Source organism: Amblyomma mixtum, chromosome 1 (genome assembly GCF_055824585.1).
Source record: "Amblyomma mixtum isolate Tamu chromosome 1, ASM5582458v1, whole genome shotgun sequence".
Taxonomy (NCBI): domain Eukaryota; kingdom Metazoa; phylum Arthropoda; class Arachnida; order Ixodida; family Ixodidae; genus Amblyomma; species Amblyomma mixtum.
The window spans coordinates 136,121,415-136,143,468 of NC_143012.1; the positions used below are offsets into that span (position 1 = coordinate 136,121,415).

The following is a 22,054-nucleotide window of genomic DNA, read 5'->3' on the forward strand; positions in this document are numbered from 1 at the left end:
CTGTGCAGCCACACTTTTCTTCTGGTTAGATTCTCTTTGTCACGCGGAATGCAAAACAACTTCTTGCCATCTTCCGAGCAATTTCGGCACCCAACCGCACAGCAACAAGGCATTTCGGCCCCTGCGAAAGAAAACTACCGCAGCAACGTGCACAGCAGAGCAGGCGAACGCGCGCTCTTCGCCTGGCCAGCGCTGGCCTGGCGCACTCGCGCGCAGGAACTTTATGGTGCCGAGGGGCGGAGCAAGGTCACATGTCGTCGATCGTCCAATCGCTGGCGTCGGCGGCTGGATAAAAGTGTTTCTTTACTTTAAAATTATTGAGGGACTTTAGAGTCGCTTGCTCTGCTGCTCCACCTATCGGTCACAATTCGAGTTACAGTGAAAATAATATCAATTAAGCCTGCTAATAATGCACTGAGTCTGTTTAGTAAAGGTAGATTCTGTGTTTTTAGTTAATTTTCTGGCAGGTGTTCCGTTTTAGATGTACAAAAGAGGCTGCCATCATTATTACCCATACACGCCCGCGCGCTCTTACGCACGCTCGCGCGCTGCCTATCGCTATGGTCGCTGCCTATCCGCTATCGCTGCCTATCCGCCGGAGAGGGCTTCCCAGCGGGTATAAGCTTCGCTCCGTAAAAACGCTGGCCGGCCCAGCGACGCGCGCATGCGCAGTAGCGTCTGCGCTCGTCCGCTCCTCTCCGCTGGCCGTAAAAATGCTCAGCTAAAACTCTCTATTTGTAACTTCGTCAGAGGAGGTCGGGGGGCCTTTTCGTAGTGAAGCCCTCTATGTCGACATGATCTTGTACGGGACGAAGTAGCGGCGCAGAAGCTTTTCATTCGGTCCGCGGCGGTGAATGGGCGTCCACTTACATACACAGTCACTCGGTTTGTACTCCGCGTGGCATCGGCGTAGGCTGTAGCGTCGACCGTCGGTGCGCTGTTGGTCTTTGATCCGTATTCGGGCAAGTCGTCGGGCTTCTGCCGTGCGCTGAAGGTAGGCGGCGACGTCGATGCTGTCCTCTTCAATGACGTGTGAGAGAATGGCGTCGACAGTATTGGTTGCCTCCCTGCCATGGACACGGCTAAACGGCGTCATCTGGGTGGTCTCTTGCACTGCGGTACACGTTTTAGGCGATGACGACGTAAGGCAGGATGACGTCCCAATATTGTGTTGGACGTCGACATACAAGGCAGCCATGTCAGATATGGCCTTGTTCAAGCGCTCCGTAAAACCGCTGGTCTGCGGATGGTATGCAGTCGTCCTCAGGTGGTTTGTCTGACTGCAGCGCAGAATGGACTGATGCTTGGGCGAGTTGGTATGCCATTTTCAAGAAGAACAGCGGGAAGTAGACAAGGACTGAAGGAAGAAACACACAGACAGCACATGTCTTTGTGTGTCTTCCTTCTGAAAGAAAACGGCGCCTAGCTCCACGTTGCTTGCGCCTGTATGAATTTTGGTGGCGGAGTTTTTCTCGAAGAGTCCAAGCATGGGCGGCGACGGTAAGCGACGCTTAAATTCCCACAAGGCTTCACGTTGCGCACCTTCCCCCTGGAATGACACATCCGACTCCGTTATCTGTGTGAAGGGCACAGCGATGCGCCATAAATTCATTGCAAATCGTTGGTAACACGCGCAAAGCCACAGGAATCTTCGCACAGCTCTCTTGTCGGTCGGCGGTGAAAACAGCGCGATAGCAGCGGTTTTCTGCGGATCCGGTTGTATCCCGTCGTTTCTATACAAAATGGCCTCGAAACAACAGCTGCTCGTAAGCCAAATGGCACTTCTCTGCCTTCAGAGAAGATATGACTTGACTGACTCTAGCACGGTCTGAATCCTTTTTACACAATCGCCAAGGATCGAGCAAAATATATACGAGAAAAATATGCCACTTGAGGTCTGCCAGCAGTGTTGATTACAGGCTAGAATGCTGCTGGGGCAGAACAAAGTCCAGATGGCATTACCTTGAACTTGTAGACGTCGTCGAGGGTCATGAAGCCGGTCTTCTCACGGTCGCCCTCATCGACCTCGATTTGTAAATACCCGCCCTTTAGCTTCATAGAAGAGTAGTATTTGCCCTCGCAGAGGCGGCCTATGGTACGTGGATGCGGAGCAGGGGATAGACATCTTTCATGATTGCGTCGTTCAATCGGCGGTAATCGACGCCAATCCGGAGATTTCTGTCCTTCAAGAGGACGACCGAAGGTGCCCAGGGACTCTTCGATGACATCTTCGCGCAAAATTTAAACTTGGTCCCGGATGGCTTCGCGTTCGTGCTTCGAGACATGGTAGAGGCTTTGGCGCAGAAGTAGAGTGTCGTATAATGCCATGTTTTGTAACAGATATTCGTCGGACCTTTCAAGAGGCAGAAAAAAAAGGCGCTGTAACTCCGATAGCGAAGATAGATGTGTGGTCTTGGGAGAGATTGTCTTTTCCGGATGAGTCAGAGAGGACTAACGCATCTAGTACGCCGGTGATTTCTTAGACAGATACAATCGCCGTAACATTTTTTGAGGTGTGGGTATTCGCCAGTGATTGTCAGCAGCACTTCAGCTGGGACATTGCAGAAGCGATGCCTCTTGCGATGAAGAGTCGTCGGTCTAGAAGCAGCTCTTGACCGAAGCCCCTCGATGATGGCTTCAATGCTCTTGGCTTCCGCGGTACATGCTGTTACCATGACGCTTGAGAGGAGTGAGACACTCGCTTGTTTATCCAGCACACTCCGAGTCAGGCTGATGATGATGATGATGATGATGAGCACTTATAGTGGCCATTGCCCGCATTCGGGTGTTGTGTATGTATCTGTCTGCTTGTTTGTCTGATTGTCTTCGGCTACAAGACTCGGTTCTGGTGTAACGCCAGCGGCGGGGATGGGTATGGATCGGACCCATCCTCTGGGGATGCGAACCCCATTGGACTGGCAGCGACTACCACGGAAGTGTGAGGACTAGTTGCGCCTGTGAGTTTCGATGCCTGAGTGGAGACAGGTCTGGGTTTATACTCAGGTCGGACCCACGTAATCGGGCAGGGAAGGAATGTAAAATTGCGAAAAACGTTTTCAAATAAATGCTACCTCCCACCGCACACGGGAGCGCGCATGTCTGGCTACCGACGCGCCGGTTTCTGGTTCCGAAGAAACCAGGTCCGCGCGGACGTTCACAGTAGCCGGGTTCTAAACGGCGTCTAGGGGAAGCGGCCTAAGGCCGACCGCAGGGCCGTAAAGATCTTTGCGGGACGACGAGGGAAGTCGTAGTACGACTGAATGCAAAAACCGTCGATGTTATGGGAGTACCGGCGGAGTAGGCCCGGGACATCTCACCCTAAGCCCAGTTCCTGGTATGTGGCCCGGCCAGCCCTGCCTTGAACACTCCCTCCTTTGTAGATGGGGAGCAAGCTAGGGGAGGAAATAATTGCGCAGTCGGTCGGCCGGTAGGTCGGTCGGTCGGTTGGTCGGTCGGTTCCCCTTGGAGGTGTTAGCTTATAGTGACAAGGGCCGGAGGACCATACATACTTCCGGTGTCTGAAAAACCGCGAAAAGTACTCTACGGCTAGTAGCCAGTAGGTTGTAAACACCCTTCGAGTCATGGAAGGGCCCCAGGTAGCTGACCCCGTGTTAGGTTCTGCTGTCTCCGGCGGTCGGAGCCTGTTGCGTTTGGCGGGAGATCAGGCATCCCGAGAGTGAGGGCCGCACCACTGGACAATCTTGACGCCCTCCTGTCCTGGCCAGGCCGGCCAGTAATGGAGTCGACAGATTAAAGGATCAGAGCAAAACATTCGACGTCCTCATTCGCGTCCGAATTCCCATAACCCGTTTCCTGACAGCCTTACATCGCTTCTTTATAGCCCTTTCTTAGCGCTACTTCCCAGGGGAGATCAGGGCAGTCCCCCTGGGCCCGCTCCCCCGGCTGTGGGTCGCTATGGTAGCTCCCAACCCCCCACACACAATTTTACTTTTACACCTTCCAGTGGCAAAACTTAACATTGCCCTAGGGCTTCCTCTTTTATTTCATAACTGGAATAAGCCTATTGTAGGTGAGTGGTGCAGGTAGGGGCTATTTTTTATTCTTGGTTGCCCAACCTACCCAATGAATGTCTGTCTGTCTGTCCGTCCGTCCGTACGTCTGAAGCCGGCTGCTTTGTGGCAGGCTGCTCCCCTGCCCACCGTGTCAAGCGGCAGCCCATTTAATCGTGAGAGGCTGCTCAGGAAGAGAAACCTGGGTCGCAACCCAACCCAAGTCCCACCGATGGATACGCCTGCCATTTCACCTGCCTTTGCCCCTGCGCTACTACTCACCTGCGCACCGGGTGGCTTACTTGCCAGGGTGCACCCAGTGGGAATCAGGGGACCACCGGGAGCGCTAATTCGGTGGCACCGCCCGTACGCGCAGCGAGCTACGCGGAATGAGCAGCAGCGGCTGGAAGGAGGACGTGATTCGAATGACACTTGCACAGTAGCTGAACAGAAGTTGTGGTAGTAATAAGTTGGTAGCCCGGTACCACCTAGTACGCCATAGCTCCAACCGACAGTTGACCTTATTCTAGCGCACTATCCGCATTTGACCTAATTACCGGATTCGACTGAGATATATTTGTGCCTGCGCTTTCTAGGACACCCTGACCGCACTTCAAGTAGCAGGGTTGAACATATCGGAGAATGGATCGTTCCTTATTTTCACATCGAACTGACCCAGTGAGCCGACTGCAGCGCGGCTAACGACTCTCGTTCCCTTCGACCTCACCTTGAGCGCGAGCGCCTCTTCGGCCGTCGAGAAGCGGAGGAAGTCGTAGTCGCTCCGCTTGGGCCCCTCCGTGTCCGGTCGGTCGTAGAAGTACAGCGTGGCGGTGGGACCCTGCTCCTGCATGCACCCGCCGCCGGAGTAACGCATCGGAACGGCGTCTCGCCTTCGCACTGACGCAGTCAACTTCCAGAGATGTTTTGTCGCCGCCACTCATACATATGAGAGCACAATGCATGCCACTGCTATACACAAAGCGCAGAGGCGTATGCGACGAACTTATTATTCGTATTAGTGGCTGTTTTATTAATAAAAACAACATTGGAAGGAAAAGCTAGCTGCGGCATCTGCCATCGGAACCTGAAGCACCAAGAGGAGGGGGAGGGGGAGGGCGGCAACGTAAATACACGAAATGCATGTGGGCTGCGGCGCCCGCGCATGGCTTGCCAACCACCGATGGGTTGTCCTGCGCCAGGCAAAATTCGTGCGGGGCCATTGTCTGCGTGCGGGGGCACCGGCGCACGCTCTCTCTCTCTTTGTTGCCGTCGACTGCTCTAGGTAAATATTCCCATGCCGCCCACGAGTCGTGCCCTGTCACCAGTGAAAAAAACAAAAACTTACGCGCGCGGTTCACTGTACAAAAACAGCTGGTGTGGGGGCGCACAGCTGCACAGGGTCCGAATTTGTGTAGCCAAGGTGTCTCCGTGCTTTGCACACGCACTGTCTGATCGATTACTTTCAGGCGTTATTTATTATTTTCATTAAAAACACAAGTTATCGTCCAAAATATATCAAGGCATCAAGAACGCCAATCGGTTAGTCTACGAACGAAACTCACAAACGCCAATTTTTACACGCACGTACACATCTTACAAGTCGTGGAAAAAGGTTGGAAAGCGTGATATATAAACAACAGAATTTATGCAATCAACACCCTAACGATCGTGGAATCATTTTATGTTCCGAAGAGGCCCGTGACGCAAGAAATCGAGAAAATAAATACCCATTGAGTAACGGTGTCAAAATCTGACGGCAATAAATTGGCGGAAGACGCGCTGCCAATCTCACTGTTTCGTGAAATATACGTTGCCAGGTTCGCTACCTTCCATTAAAAAGGGTTCGATCCCGGTCGCGGCGGTCGCATTTCGATGGAGGCGAAATGCTACACGCCCGAGTGCTGCGCGATGTCAGTGCACGTTAAAGAACCCCAGGTGGTCGAAATTTCCGGAACCCTCCACTACGGCGTCTCTCATAGCCTCAGTCGCTTTGGGACGTTAAACCCCAGTAAACCAAACCAAATCAATGAATCTAAATATTGTAACACTGGTTTATTTGGCGACGCCAAGGCCGACGGAAGCAGCTGTTATACACAGTCCGCCGTCGGCCAGGCTGAGCGGGGTCTCGCTCCGAGAGATGGTAATATGGCTAGGCTAACGCCCATCTTCTTCACAGTATTTAAGATTCTCAACCAGAGTCCAACCACCCCTCAATCTGTACACAGTCAATAACTACCCGATTAAAGTAGTTTCAAGTACCGAGGTGTTTAATCAAATCTAACCTGGAACACACACACAGAGCGCATAGCAAAGCATATAAGAAACTTGATCCTCTGAAACGCCGCTTGATTCTTGCTAACAACGATACTAGACATCACGGCTGCAGAAGTCTTATCAGAACTTCACTTGAATAAGCTTCACTGATATGACACCCTAACCAGGACAATCATAGCGATTTTCTCGAATCGATCCAAAACTGCAAGGTTTATCACCCCATTGTACTCACGTCATCAAAGCGCATCTGCATGCATTGGAGCATTCTCTAGAATTTTAAACACTAGCCACACTCAGAAAACATGCTCGGTGACAATTTTTTTTCTACCTTGTTTCAAAGCGACCTTCTGTTTTCGGAAGTCAATGTCAGACCAACCCCTCTGGCTTAGATCATGCTCGTAAAGTCTGTTCAGTGTTTGCGAGAATAAAAAGAGTGCCAACAGACACCTTTCGTACTGGCCATAAATGAGTGGAATTCCTTGCCATCCAACATCGTGTCATTGCTGAACTTGCCACATTTTCAGTCTGCATCACTAACTTCTCTTTTCACCAGCGGCCCTTCGTAATATATGATGATTATTTATTGCGTTCTTGCCACTTGTTGCTCAATGTCCAGTGTAATATCGTTTGGTCATGTATTCTATGTAATATTTTAATTTTTTTTTCCTGTTTAGATCCATAGTACCGCTTACTTTTGTCTTTCGTAAAAAAAAATGCTGCGCACCTTTGCTCTGCTCTTTCCTATGATACTGTTTTTTAATCAGTTCCCCCTGTGTGCCGCTGGGCCCTTAGATTACTCTGGAACAAATAAATAGGAAAGCCTCGATCGTTTCGTCGCTTGCTTTGAAGGAATGCGCTCCCAAAATTTCAAACAGGTGGCCCCTAACGATCCCCGGGACACTCATTTGTCGACGACAGCAAGCACAGCTGCGATGGACAACACTTTCCGGTGTAAAAAAAAAAAAACATGCAGGGCGTACAAAGGTGAGCTCACTTATCTAAAAGGCTCGAGCGATGCTCGGTGGAGAAAAGGAAGCGGAATCTTAAAGCCTTAACTCAGGTAGAGAGATAGTAATCGCGCTCTAGCGCAGCCAGTCAAATGTACAAACCATGACGGATGACGGCGCAGGCGCCTTGCCAAGCAGCTGCGTCGCTGTGCTTTTCCCGCAACACACCACTCGAGCGCTCTGCAGTGTTGTGTTGTGTGCTGTGTTGGGTTTAATGGCCCATAGGCAGCTGAGGCCATCATGCGTCAAGCACAAGGTATAAGATGTTTTCTGCGGGATTTAATAAAAATCTGGAAAGTTATCAGTGGTGTACAGGGCTTAAAATGTTTAACTACCTAGTAATAATGCAGAAAACGAGATTTAGGAATGGCTAATGGTAAAAGCTTTAAAGAAAAGGTCGGTAGCCTCAGCGTCCATCCTTGGCTGGGCAGGGATGTCGAGGATCCCGACCAATCAATAAAAACCTCAGCCTTTTTCTCACGAAAGAGGAAGTGGCTGAGGAACATCGTGCGAAGCCCTGCGTCATGATTTATATCCTGTTGAGAAAACCTGCTTCAGTTAAAAACTTAAAAACACAAGACATGTTCACAATTGCATTATCGCCTATGAGCATCGAGCGCTCCAGAGAAGCGCCCAGACAGCTTCCACGGTCCAGGCCTTCCGTCTGCGACTCACTCCGTCCTCCCCGAGCAGCGTCTGCTGGCGCATCTTGAGCCTCCCGCGCGCTGCGCCGAAGTAGGTGTCCTGCTGGCGCAGGCAGGAGTGCGACTGGGCCATGGGCCGCACGCGAGCCACCAGCGAGGACCGGTCGCCCACGAGGCGCGCCTTCACCTCCACGTTGGACGGCATGGCGAGGCCTGCGATAAAAGGGTTCGCGATCCTGTAAACGCTGCTTTGTCTCTGCGCAGTTCCACGCCGTGCTTTCTTCTTCCTTTGCTGCTGCTCCAAGGTTTCATTTTTCCCCTTTTCCCGACAGAACCGCGTAAATTATTCAGAGATAAGGTTGACGCAGCGGTGAGCACTCAGCCCAATCGTGCCGTCGCCTTGACGGTGGCGCATTCATTCGCAGTATCATTGCTTCCCTGTCCGATAGATTACTGCCTTTAATCTACCACATCAGTGATGCTGCGGATGTTTGGGTTGGCGCCAACCCAAACGTCCGCGTCAAGTTCACGACGCCGTGCGAGGCGCAAATTGCGGTTATTAATGTACAGTGAACATTATTAATGCGAAAGCATTATATAGCTCAGTTGTGTCCGCAGAACGTATCTGCACGATGACGTCACTCGAAATGAATTAATATGGAAAACAAAATTGGGGACTAGGCGGGAATCGAACCCGGGCCACCGGCGAGCGAGAAGGGAAGCTGCCCCTCCGCCACGACAGTAAAAGTACATCTAGTCAATGCATATTTCTTGAAAACGTGTGTTCGAGATATGTACTGAAGCGTACATGTGTAATTATAAGTATTGTAGAAGAAGGACGTCGGGGACGACGTCGAGGTCTGCGAGGAAGCGGGGCGATGAAGACCAACACGATCTGCGTGAAGGCAATTCCACAACTGCTTCTTCTTCGTCGGCGTCCAGGGGATTAGTCCATCTTCTTCACAGTATGTTAATTGCAGATGTCGCAATCAAGCGAGTACTAAATTCCCTCCGCTTTCGGTAAATTTCCTGCGTGCCTGACGTGCAGTCGTAGCGCCATCATGCAGCACCCACTGAAAAACCCCCCTCACAATGTACGGCGTTGGCACAGCAGATGGCGCAGGTGGTGGACCGCACACAGCTTTCGTAATTCCGCATAGGGAGACTTAAGTACACCTAGTAATTTTTTTCTTTATTTATGTCTTACTGCAGTTTTCTTTTGCGTACGAATTACTGTTCATGCTGTTGAACATTCTTTCAAATATTGTCTTATTTTCCTATGTTTTTTGTGCCCCGCCCACAAAACTTCCGCAGGGGATTTACAGCATTCGTAAAAAATGAAAATAAATAAACAATTACACCTGCCTACAGTCTAGCACTATATATGACGCCGCTGAGTGGCAGCAGCTGGAGAACCGCATACGAAGAACGCCCGACACGCGATCTGTCCTGGCTTCTCCGAGAAGCGAGCAGGCGGTGAGAGCAAGAACCGGACCGGGTTGGCGAAAATCGTTTCTCATTCATACGCCTCAACCCCTCTTCATACTGCCCCTTGCTTTTTGCCTCACGCGCTTCCAATGTGAACTACCCCGTATCACCTTCACCTGCTTCCGTAGTAGTGTTTCCATGCGCCCCAAGACAAGCCTACCAACTGCTCTCGGCTTTATTTCAAGTGCCGAATTTGCGGCAGATTCCAAGCACACGAAAGCGTTTGCAAACGCCAAGCCCGGTGCCATTCCGCCCTTCCAGATTCCCCAAATAATTTCATATTTGCTATATTCCCAGAGCGCGCGATTCTTCATGACAGCTGCGTTTATTTTGCTTTCTTTATAATTTACTCCCTTTGCTCCCGAAGGTACGCTCTGCCGTCATTTATCCAGATACCAAGAAGCTTGTACGCCTCAACTATATAGGTAACTAAGTTTTGTAACGTGACCGTTCCGGGCTCATAAATATAAACCATGACCCCCGAATTTTCAGCGCTAAATCTCAATCATAGAGCCTTCACCTCTCTTCCGCAAATGTCTGACAAGACTTGAAGGCTTCTCGCGCCGTCTGCTAGAAAAACGATGTAATCGGCGCGGTTACGGCGCTCGGCTGCTGGCCCGAAAGACGCGGGTGCGATCCCGGCAGCGGCGGCTGAATTTCGATGGAGGCGAAATTCTAGAGACCCGTGTGCTGTGCGATGTCAGTGCACGTTAAAGAACCCCAGGTGGTCGAAATTTCCGGAGCCCTTCACTACGGCGTCTCTCATAGCCTGAGTTGCTTTGGGACGTTAAAGGCCCCGTGCCCACCCCAGCGCAGCAGACACTCTCTACCTCTCTTTGAGCGAGCCTCCTCTCCTTCCATTCCCTCCTCGAAATTCTTCTCTCCCGCTCCTCGTCGAGTAGGCTCGGCAAGGCAAAATCACCCCTTCGTTCTCCAGTGTAAGCCGGAGGCGTGGTGTCTGCGGAGTGCGTCACAGGGCGACGTCATGGCCCCGCCTTCAATAGAATTCTTTTCTTGGTTTTTGCATTTTCTCCGCACACTGAACGATCGAGAGGCGCGATCGGCTCGACCACCTAGACTTGTTAGCGAGCGCATCCTTTCATACATCTGTTTGTCATTCCCAGTTAACGAGCCACCTTTTCATTTTCTTTTAGGCCTCCCCACCGTTTCACGAGCGGAGGGGCGGAAGTCGGTTGTGTTCGAAACACACGGCGAAGCGCGGACCCGGCAACCGCCCGTTTGCTTTTCTCCATGCGTGTTTGTGTTCTGTGTGTTTGTGTCTTTTCTCCGCTCCAAAGCATATGTCATTCATTGGAGTCAAGGCGTACGCAAGATGCACGAAAGATAAGGGGTGTGTGTGCGGAGCGGTCATGTGGGCGAGCGAGGGAAAGGCTCTGCTGCACTACTAATTAAAACCTTGTTTTGGGGGGCTCGCATAGAAGAAAAGAAACTGAGAAGGGAGCGCGCACGCAGAGCGTCTCGTGACGTGATCACGGCGGGGGGGGGGGGGGGGGGGGAGGGGGGGCGAACCAACTCCCTCAGTTTTACTATTTTTTTACTTTTTATGGCTAGGGTTCAAGGCTGTCGCCGCACGCTCCCTCCGCAGTTTTTTTTTTTTGTTCCTTCATGCGGGTTTGTAGGCATGAGCCAGAACAGAAGCCGCTGCGGAAAGCCTTGTGCAGACGACGCGACGCCAAGGCTACGCCCAACCTTCTCCCGTCAGTCAGAACGATGCACCAATGGAGTGCCTTTAGCGAAAGTAGCCCCCCTTGACGTCAGCGGGGTGCAGAGTAGTGGGCCGGGCCCGTTTTTGAAGGAAGGAAAGAACGAACGGGCTTTGATTTGAATTTTCGCAGCTTTTCGGGGCGCGCATGGCTCTAATATTTTGCAGAGGTTATCTTCGATGCCTCATCTATGCAGTGGGCTTGTTTTTCAAAAATGTCCGGACCCTGGTCAGTGGCCCTTTAAGCCTCAATAAAACAATAAACCAAACAATTCCGGTGCGCGACTTGTACGCGCTCGTTTCTATCTTCCTTTCAATCTCCCTGATGTAGAGCATAAATAGAAGTGGCGATAAAGAACATCCTTGCCGAAGTCGCTTTTTACCCACAACTCTTGCTGCACCTTCCATCTTCTGTTAATTCGCAGCTACGTTGTTCTCGTAAATTCCTTTTAGTAAACATGTTGTGTCACTGCCCAGACACTTTTTTTTCCAAAATGCGTCATAAAAGGGCGTGATTTATATTGTCATTAGCCCCTTTGATGTCTAGAAACGCCATCCACAGCGGTCGTTCTTCGTCTGCAGCAATATCGATGCAATGTGTGACAACGAACACGCTGTCGTGTAATATATATGTCCTTATCTGAATCTATTCTGCAGTTCTCCCAATTCATACACCTCTTGAGACCAATCTTGTAGTTGATCCCTGTTGGCTTGCATTGCTATTCGATGCAATACCGATGTCACCGTAAGATGCCTATAGGACTCAATGCGACCTGTTTCGCCTTTCCTTTGTATATCAGGCTCAATCTACTCTCTCGCCAGCTTGCTAAGATTTCTTTAGTTCCCAATATGTCTCTTGAATGTCTTTCTTGTTTGTTTACCAGGAATGGAATTATTCTCATTGATATTGTGTCCGAACCTGTTGCTGTATGCTTTTCTAACTGGCCTACGTCTAAGTAAAAAAAAAAATTGCGCTTGGTATCGGCCCGAATCATGCTGCGTACCGCTAGAGCCATCAACGTTTTAGAAGCCTGTTCGTAAAGCGACCGCAGCGTCGCAACCTATACGCGGCATAAACACACGTTTCGAGCAGCGCTGCCACGAGAGTTAAAATAATACGGTGGGTATAAACCAAGCCCAGTCAACCAGCCCATGCGCAGACACGCGGCACTATGACATCCACGCCGCCGCAGAAGCAATCGTACACGGCGGGGCGCACGCTCGAGTAGGTGAAGGCGCGGCTCCGCCTAGTCTGTTCTCGTGGCGCGGTGGCTCATGCTGAGATGGCGAATACGAGGAGGGCAGCTTACGTGCGGAAGAAGAGGCCGGGAAAAAGAGCAACGACGGAGGCGACTCGGCGCTGCGTCTCGACTGTGGCACGAACGCAGCTGCGGTCAATGCACCCGGCCATCGACAGCTGGTCGACGTGCGCCCACAGCTGGCTCGGCAATGCAGCTCTGGCAGTTTTTCCGCAGCGTGGTATTACCCGCGTTGAGGAAAAACAGGCAAAAATCGAGGCATGGGTGCGAGCACGCCGTCTCCGTAGGCAAGCAGAGCTTACGACCCACTTTGGCATAATTGCATATCGAAGCCTTTTGTAGTCACTGGAAAAGCCTTCAAAGTCGCACGGAATGGAACGTATACAGGGCTTCCAAGACACCAGCTTTTCCAAGACATTCGCCAAAGAGGGCTGCTTCGGGGCTGTCCTCTTTGGCCTGGACAGGCGCACAAGGTAAACGAGTTGGGAAGTTTCACAATATCGCCCATGTTGCCTGTTCCAGGTACGCATGGTTTTAAATAATAATGACGACTTTACCAAGACAGATTCACAGGGGATCACCCATGCGATCGTTGTGCTGGGAACAGAATGACGACTGTTTTGCCACTAAGCCTCCTATGATGACTCGGCGGATTAATGGGGAGGACAAAGTGCGTTAGAGACTTCGGTTCGAATTCCGTTGCCCAAGCCGTGCCTTAGAGCCGGCATTAATTGCAGTGTGAATCATATTTAGAGGAAACACGGGGTCGCCGCGCTTTTCAAAACCGACAGCCGGCGGGAATGGGGGGCACCAGGAGCATCTAGAAGTACTTTGGTTTGGGCTAGTTGGTTCGTAGCCATGTTTAAAACAGAAAGGCGCAAATGTGGCAGGGGATCACCCATGTTTACTGTTTCAAAGATTATATAGGCTCTGTAGATAGCAACTTCGTTTCAGAATGGAGAAAGGGATGACGACGAGGGAACTGGGCTAATAGACCCCCCTAATACACTCCTCTCTTCGTCTGTGGGCAAGGTGCAATTCGGCGCAGGATTAGTCACGAGTAGAGCTGTAAAATTTTCGGAAATTATGAATGCTGGAATAATACGAGTTTTTTTTAAGAAATATTGGAAACATTGCGATCATGCTCAAAACAAGCCAATGCAGGTAACTTATATACCGACACGCCCGAAGTTTGACGCCGAGGACTTTTTCGTGGATTCTCGGTGGGATATAATACACTGTACAGCTTGGTGCTATGGCTTGCCAAAGATTGCCACTTTCTGGCGTTTGATATGCATGATGGATGCCGCACTCACAGCCATGCTGAGGCAAAAAACTCTCATGAGTGGAAGGTGGGGGAAGTGGCCATCGGAGGGTCGACCATGTGTTCAGTATCTCCACGTCTCAAGGATGCCGTCTGGCTGCAGCCTCAACAGAATGCAATCTAGTGAAGTTGTGAAAACCGGGAGCATGCTGTCCAAAATTGACAGCACAAAGAAGAAAAAGAAAGAAGCGGACAGACAAACAGATCAGTGCACTTTTAGAGCGAGAGGGAGAGAGAAAAGTTTGTTATTCCATCCTGGTTCAGGTCGCCGTCTCGAGCCGGAGAGCTGCAATAGCTTTGCTACGTAATATCCCATGAGGCCGTGCTGCAGGCCTCAGGAGCGTAGCCCGTAATCCGCCGCAGAGGAGAGGCGAGAGGAGTAGCAGGAGCGGGCCATAGGTGGGGAAGGAATGAGCTGAAACGGGGAACGTCTGCGTAGTAGTACATGGCCGCTTTATAGAAGGAACCAAACGCGTGCCAAAGCCTACTGTCAGCGACATCAGTTCAGAAGCTACAATTAAAAAGGCGCCAATTGTAGCCTGTAAACTACAGTGCAGGAAACCTTAGTGAAAGAAAAACTAAAAAAAAAACACCGAGTAAAAGAAAAAGTGTCACAAACAAAAGTTTTATGATCATTGCGCAAAAATGAATATATTCTAGTTTCTTCATCCGCCGCGGTGGCTCAGTGGTTAAGGCGCTCGTCTACAGAGCCGCAGTACCCGGGTTCGAACCCGACCCGATGTTAGTGCACGTTAAAGATCCCCAGGTGGTCGAAATTATTACGCCGAACACCTTTCTTGGCTATGTCGACGATTTCGTGTCCGCAATACGTGTCGCCAGCAGTTGTGACGTTCAAACGAATGGTTGTAATCAATAGAGGACGATTTAAGGATGATGCGCAAAGACGTTATGTCGATAGGATGATTAGTCAATTAATGAGAGCCAAATATGTTCAAAAACCTCGAAATAGCGCGGACGGCGATATGGTGAAAGGACGGGAAAACAACCGTGGACGGCAAAATAGTGGAAAAAAAGGCAAATGAGTGAAAATAAAGTTTGAAATGGATTGTAATGTGTCTCATGAGCGATAATTAATCGAACAAAAAGTTTGCTTCAAATAGATTAATTAATTAATTAATTAGAAGAAAAAGTCGTTAGATGGTCGAATAGGCTGGACGGGGATATAGTATGTGGACGGAAAAGCAGCAATGGCGCCAAATTTGAAAAGCCAAAATGCAAGATTGAGGTGAAAATGGGTGTAATCAGAGTGAATGTGATTAATTAAAGTGATTAATTTTAAGAAAATGTAAAAAAAGTGATTGCAATCGATAACCGTAATCAATCAGCATGATTAATCGATAGCAATAGATGACAATGAAATAGCGAATTAATGTTCTAATGAAGGCCAATGCGATGGTAATCAAGAGCAAAGACGGGCGACGAGTGCCGACGAGGCGTCAGTGCTTTCGCATTCTCCCAATGCGGGTTGCCGCAGTGATTTTCCGGAGGCCTCCACTACTGCACTTCCTTCTTCCTTTCTTCTTTAACTCCCTTCTTTTATCCCATCCCCCCCCCCCCCCCCCCCACCGGGATATGCGAGACAGTTACTGCGTCATTTCCTTTGCCTGGAAATGGTCGCGTCGTATTTATTTGCCGCAAGAGTTGCAACTAGTGTCCTTGTTTTTAGGGCCCTCTCTCGTTCTTGCAGACCTGGCGGACCAAGAGACAAGGCCCGTGCGCCACGCTTTCCGCGTGCAGCGGCGACGGTTAAGCATTGCTTCTTACAATTGCGTCTGCGCACAATGTTCAAACACATGCCGCTGGGTTGCCCGTGGCAGCAACGCGAAGGCCGTTCAGAATGCTGCTGCGCGAGCCTCCTCGGACGGTCTGACGTTGCGCGAGTGGAAGGGCGTGTCCTGCGAGTGCACACGACCGGCTTCTCGCTGCGCCGCTTCAGCATTCAACCCTGGAGGTGAAGTTTTGTTCCTCTTAGGACGCGCGTCGCATTCTGTAAAGCCGTTCCCTCGTCACTGTGTTTGCTGAATAATCCCAAGCAGTTGTTACGGGGGGATTGGCACGGTAGATTCACATGGATATATTGAACGCTCAAGTGTCTATATTTTGTTTCGTTTAATGGGGCATCCTTAAAAGCGCCTACCACAAACGGAGCTATGTTTAGCGCTTTGTCCGTGATGCTTCGGTGCTCGCTGTCTCCGACACTGCAATAACTGATAAAAATAAAGATCCATATGCATAACGACATTATGATCCAAGTGTTTTCTAGATATTTAGCATTTCGCTACTAGGCAAGCACAAGCGCCCGGTGCCCCGTTAACTATTTACGTTTACTTGTGCCAGTGTCAGAAGAAACCCCAGCAAAAGAAATGAATCGCGCAAAAGAGCGAAGAGTTCTTCGTTGGAAACTGAAGAGCTGCGCAGTTGAGTTTCATTCAAGGGCCGCCGCGGTGGCTGAGTGGTTATGGCACTCGGCTGCTAACCCGTAAGACGAGGGTTCGATCCCGGCTGCGGCGGTTGAATTTATTTGGAGGAGAAATTCTAGAGGCCCGTGTACTGCGCGATGTCAGTGCACATTAAAGAACCCCAGGTGGTCGAAATTTCCGGAGCCCTCCACTACGGCGTCTCTCATAGCCTGAGTCGCTTTGGAACGTTAAACCCCATAACCCAAAACAAACCACTTCCAAGGCGCGATAACAGCTCTTTCTTGGTTGGTTTGGTTTATGGGGTTTAACGTCCCAAAGGAGACGCCGTAGTGAAGGGCTCCGGGAATTTCGACCACCTGGGGTTCTTTAACGTGCACTGACATCGCACAGTACACGGGCCTCTAGAATTTCGCCTCCATCGAAATTCGACCGCCGTGGACGGGATCGAACCCGCGTCTTTCGGGTCAGCAGCCGAGCACCATAACAACTGAGCCACCGCGGCGGCAGCTCTTCTTTAGTGCTAACGATATCCAGGAGCGCTCTCGCGCTCGCGTTGGAGTAATCCTGTTCGTGTTTCTTTTGACTTCGACGCTGCATTGCCCCTGTTATAAATGCCCACATTTATTTATTTTATTTTATTTATTTATTTATTTATTTACCCTCAGGACCGTTGGGCGTTACAGAGGGGAGTGGAAATAAAATACAAGTACGAAAAACAAAAAGAGCAGCTAAAAAAATTGAATATAGTTACAGCACACACTTGTATAAAATCAATAACAGCATTAACAAAAGGCAGCATTGCACAAAACAAAACACAAAAGAAAACAGCAGCTAATAAATTCGTTTGCATGCGTTACGCTCAGGTCCGTTTACGCCACGATCTACGTTTGAAGACTTTTCAAAGTAGAAGGGTGGACCGTGCAAGAATTCATCTCTATTAATGTCGCGACGGCTTTCCATGTAGCTGACTTCCACTGGTATCAATCATCTGACTTCAGCGTAATCACTAAGGCTACGAGATTCACTTTTATAGGGCCCTATTTATTTAACGAGGTGCCTCCAGGAACAGCATGTGCCTATGTGACGCGCGACGAAAGACAACAAGGCAAGCGACGACGGAGGCAGTAGGGTGCTTGGACAAAACTGCTAAGAATTTTCATCACTTATGAGCTGACTTAACTCGGCAGTCAAAATTCTTGTCAAATTAAATCGGCTTAAGACTGCACGGTGTCAGTTATTTGCTGACTTTTCCGACCACTATTTTGTCTTCGTCGTCCTTACCTTGTATTTCGCCCAGAAAAAAAATAATGAAAAACCCGCGCCACATAGCATACGTCATGATGGCGTCACTCCTTTATATATATATATATATATATATATATATATATATATAACCAATATTGAACAGTTGCACTTCCCCCCTATGTAATGCCCGAAAGGGCCCTAAAGGCCCATCTCCATGGACACATCGGAGGCGCACAAGCGCAGCGCTTACGCGCCCAGCGTCGCACCGCGACAAGCGTCGAAAAACACATGCAACTCGATGGCCTGTCGCGGCTACCGCGTTCAGCTCGGCTCGGCGAAGCAAACGGCGCGAAGGGCCGTACCGGATGCCGAGAGAACTACGTTCTCTGATTGGTTACACCGACCGCAAACCAGCGAGTCACTTCCGGCGCCGGCGCGAGCGAGGCGCGAGCGAGGCGCGAATATCTGACATGGACAGATATTTGCCAAGCGCCAGCGCCGGCTCGCGTCGGCGCGTCGCGCATGCGCAGTCCGGCTCCGGCGTACGCTGGTACGCGTAGGCGCTGCGCTGGTGCGCCTCGGATGTGTCCATGGAGATGGGCCTTAAGGGTAAATGAATGAAATGAATTTGGAACAGGCGCGCGCCACACGGGAGAGGAGGTTAGCTCTCGGCGCCGGGAGGAACTGGGAGGAGTGGTGTTGAGCGCTGTCTGTCAGCTGCCCGCCGCGACGGCTCAGTGGTTAGAGCGCTCGGCTACCGAGCCGGAGTACCCGGGTTCGAACCCGACCGAGGCGGCCGCGTTTCGATGGAGACGAAACGCAAAAGGCGCCCATGTGCTGTTCGATGTGAGTGCACGTTAAAGGTCCCCAGGTGGTAGAAATTATCCGGAGCCCTCCACTAGGGCACCCATTTCTCTCTCTCTTCTTTCACTCCCACCTTCCCTCACAGCGCGGTTGAGGAGACCACCAAACCTTCTTCCTCTCCCTTATGGCGCGGTTCAGGTGTCCACCGAGAAGTGAGACGGCTAGTGCGCCACTTTCCTCAAAAACGACAAACATACATGTGGTGGTGGTGGTGGTGAAAACATTTATTAACCCTTTCAGCCCTGAATTTTTTTTGCTAGTTCGGGAATTTTTCTAAAGTGTTATTTTGCTTCACTGCCACCCAAGGAACACACTAAAGCAAAAAATTTCTCTAGGACTCCCTTGGTTTTAAAGATGGCGTCGTGTCCTATAATGTCACGTTGTAGTGACGGCAGTCCAGCGGTCAGGAAGACACCAGAAATACTTGCAAACGAAGCTCTTTATTAGGGCTGACTTGCGCCCGCAAAAGAACTGAATCACTCGGTGGCGGCGTAAGCAACAAGCGTGCTCGTCAATCGTCGATCTACGAATGCCCGCTGCTCGCGGCATCGTTCAATTTAAAGCCGCCAAGGAAACTTCGAGATAAAAATTCAGGGGGCACTTTGACTGTCTAAAGTGGGTAGAGGCGGAAGCGTTTTCCGCACCACCTTCGCTGTTTCTGTGGCACTGGTGGCGTCACATATATTTGAGTACTAATTACTAAATGATGGCAAATCGCTAATTAATTGTTAATTACTGATTAATGACTGAATACTAATTAACTGCTAATTAATGACGCTTAAGCTTCGCCTTTAGGAGTGGCACGCGACAGTGCGTTGTAGCGCTGCCAGGGAGTTCACGGAACGCCACCACCCGTTCGGCGCGATGCCTTGCCCTTTGAACGCTTTTTGAGGAAAGGAAATGGCGCAGTAATTCTCTGTCATCTCGGTGGACACCTGAACCGCACCGTAGAGGAAGGGAGGTGGGAGTGAAAGAAGATAGATAAGGAGGAGCCGTAATGAAGAAAATGAAAATTGTATTTGAGGAAAGGAAATTACGCAGTAACTGTCTCACATATCTCGGTGGACACCCGTCAAAATTCAGGGGGGCACTTTTTTGACCTAAAGTGTGGTCACTGATGTGTGGTTAAGATGTTAAGCTTCGCCCCTAAGAGTGGAACGCGACAGCGTCTTGCAACGCTGCCAAGGAGTCCATAGAACGCCATCACCCATTCGGTTCTATGCCTCGCTCGTCGGTAAATTGGTTTTTGAGGAAGGGAAATGTATCTGTCTCTCATTTGTCGGTGGACACCTAAACCTCGCCGGAAGGGAATGGAGGAGGATGAGAGTGAGTGAAGACACCGTATTCACTAGACGCGCCTTTGTTCATTCCAAACCATCGAGCTGGCATGGCGGAGTGGATAGCGTGTTCGTTTCTCACGCCGGAGACCGGGGTTCGATTCCCGAGCTCGACCAATTTCTTAATCGCTTTTATTTATTTATATGGCCTGACTAGTAAAGCTAATTAGGCTAATTGGGTAATTAAGCAATTAACTAAGCTCAGTCTCACTTACTTGGAGCATCACTATACGATCCCTTCAATTGGTTGTATGGTTACTAGCCAAAGTGCAATTGGCCCCGTTTGAAATTCGCGCGCTGTGACGTCACGACCGTTTCCACCAATTGAAAAGCGTGACATTTTCTGTCGACAACTGCTGCTTACAACGATGAGACATTAAAGGCTTCCGCCTTGACAGGTCGAGATCATCTAGAGTAATCTGGAAACACGTAGATGCAGCTGTTCATGGCTGTGAACAATCGAGATTAGACCGGTCGCTTCTCGCGTCTCGAACAAAAATGATACCACCCCTTTTCTGCGGCCTTGCGCGAACGAACGGACACTACAATGATACGTGGCATTACCCCCCTCCCAAAGAAGCATCGTCTCGATGCTTTAAAATGAAAATAAACACGGAAAAAGCAAACTTCGAGTCCTTCAGCGTTCATAATATGGCTTCGGGCGTACGACATGTACGACTTCCGGGCGTGTGCGGCGTCGCTGAGATGCTGTCGTGCCGTCGGGGATGACTTCATAGTCGAGGCCACCGATGCGACGGAGAACCCTGTACCGGCCAAAGTAGCGTCGCAGCAACTTTTCACTCAATCCCCGGCGGCGAACTGGCGTCCATATCCAAACACGATCACCTGGCTTGTAATGCATGTCTCGTCGGCGCAGATTGTAGCGTCGGGCGTCGGTGTGCTGCTGGTCTTGAATGCGAAGCCGCGCAAGTCTTCGGGCTTCCTCGGCACGATGAAGGTAGGCGGCGACGTCAAGGTTGTCTTCATCGGAAACGTGGGGGAGCGTTGCGTCGAGTGTTGTCGTGGGCTTCCTGCCGTATATCAGCTCGAATGGGGTAAACCTGGTTGTCTCCTGGACGGCAGTATTATAAGCGAACATCACGTAGGACAGAATGGAGTCCCACGTTTTGTGTTCGGAGTCGATGTACATGGAGAGCATGTCTGCGATGGTCTTGTTCAGACGCTCTGTGAGTCCGCTGGTTTCTGGATGATAGGCAGTTGTCCTCCGATGGCTTGTCTGGCTGTAGTTTAAAATGGCTTGCGTCAGCTCCGCTGTAAACGCCGTTCCTCTGTCTGTGATGAGCACTTCGGGGGCGCCGTGTCGCAGGAGAATTTGTTCGACAACAAATTTTGCAACTTCTGTTGCGGTACCACTAGGCAACGCTTTTGCTTCGGCGTAGCGGGTCATGTAGTCGGTGGCCACGATGATCCACTTGTTACCAGATGATGAAGTCGGAAAAGGGCCGAGGAGGTCCATCCCTCTTTGCTGAAAGGGCTTAGTTGGCGGTGGTATTGGGTTCAGGAGTCCGGCTGGTCTAGTCGGAGGCGTTTTGTGTCGCTGACACGTTTTCACCTAATGGGAAACGTCGGTAGCTAGCCGCGGCCAATAGTACTTCTCCTGAATGCGGTGCAACGTGCGAGCAATCCCGAGATGCCCTGCGGTCGGCTCATCATGACATGCCTGCATAATTTCTTGCCTGAGAATTTTGGGCACGACAAGAAGATGCACTGTCCTGTTGGGCGCGAAGTTCTTCTTCAGGAGGACATTATTGTGAAGGACGAAGGACGACAGTTGGCGCTTGAACCCCCGGGGAGGCGATGCGGTCTTGCCTTTCAAATAATCAACTAGGCTTTGCAACTCAGGATCCGAGCGCTGCTGCTGCGCGAAACTGCTGGCGCTTACCGGTCCTAGGAAAGCGTCGTCGTCTTCCTCTTCCGGTGCTGCGTCTACGGGGGCTCGCGATAGGCAGTCTGCATCGGAATGCTTGCGGCCAGATTTGTAGACTACAGTTATGTCGAATTCTTGAAGACGCAGGCAACAACGAGCAAGGCGGCCGGAGGGATCTTTCAAATTGGCCAGCCAGCACAGAGCATGGTGATCACTCACAACCTTGAATGGTCGTCCGTATAGGTAGGGGCGAAATTTGGACGTGGCCCAAATAATGGCGAGGCATTCTTTCTCTGTCGTCGAATAGTTGGCTTCGGCTCTCGACAGTGAACGGCTAGCGTACGCAATAACTTTCTCCTGTCTGCCATTTTTCTGAACGAGGACCGCTCCTAAGCCCACGCTGCTTGCATCGGTATGAACTTCGGTTTCGGCGTTTTCATCAAAGTGCCCGAGCATAGGAGGGGACTGTAAGCGGCGCTTCAGCTCGTTGAAAGCTTCCTCTTGCGGCCTTTCCCATTTAAAAGGCACGTCAGCCTTGGTAAGTTCGGTC

At 50.6% G+C, this 22,054-nt stretch overlaps 2 protein-coding genes across 4 annotated transcripts in view; one reads left to right on the plus strand and one right to left on the minus strand.

The window, feature by feature from the left end:
* The window catches only part of LOC149367681 (transmembrane protein 117-like), a 205,759-nt gene that overhangs the window by 68,857 nt on the left and 114,848 nt on the right, over positions 1-22,054 (plus strand). The window lies entirely within an intron of this gene.
* The window catches only part of LOC149367682 (uncharacterized), a 106,238-nt gene that overhangs the window by 44,473 nt on the left and 39,711 nt on the right, over positions 1-22,054 (minus strand). For both annotated transcript variants that reach the window (XM_089556878.1, XM_089556870.1), the window contains exons 2-3: positions 7,967-8,148; positions 4,738-4,854 (exon numbers count right to left, since the gene is read on the minus strand). In XM_089556878.1, coding sequence (XP_089413004.1) covers positions 4,738-4,854; positions 7,967-8,140 — 291 coding nt within the window. In that variant the 5' untranslated portion in view covers positions 8,141-8,148. The remainder of the gene's footprint in view (positions 1-4,737; positions 4,855-7,966; positions 8,149-22,054) is intronic.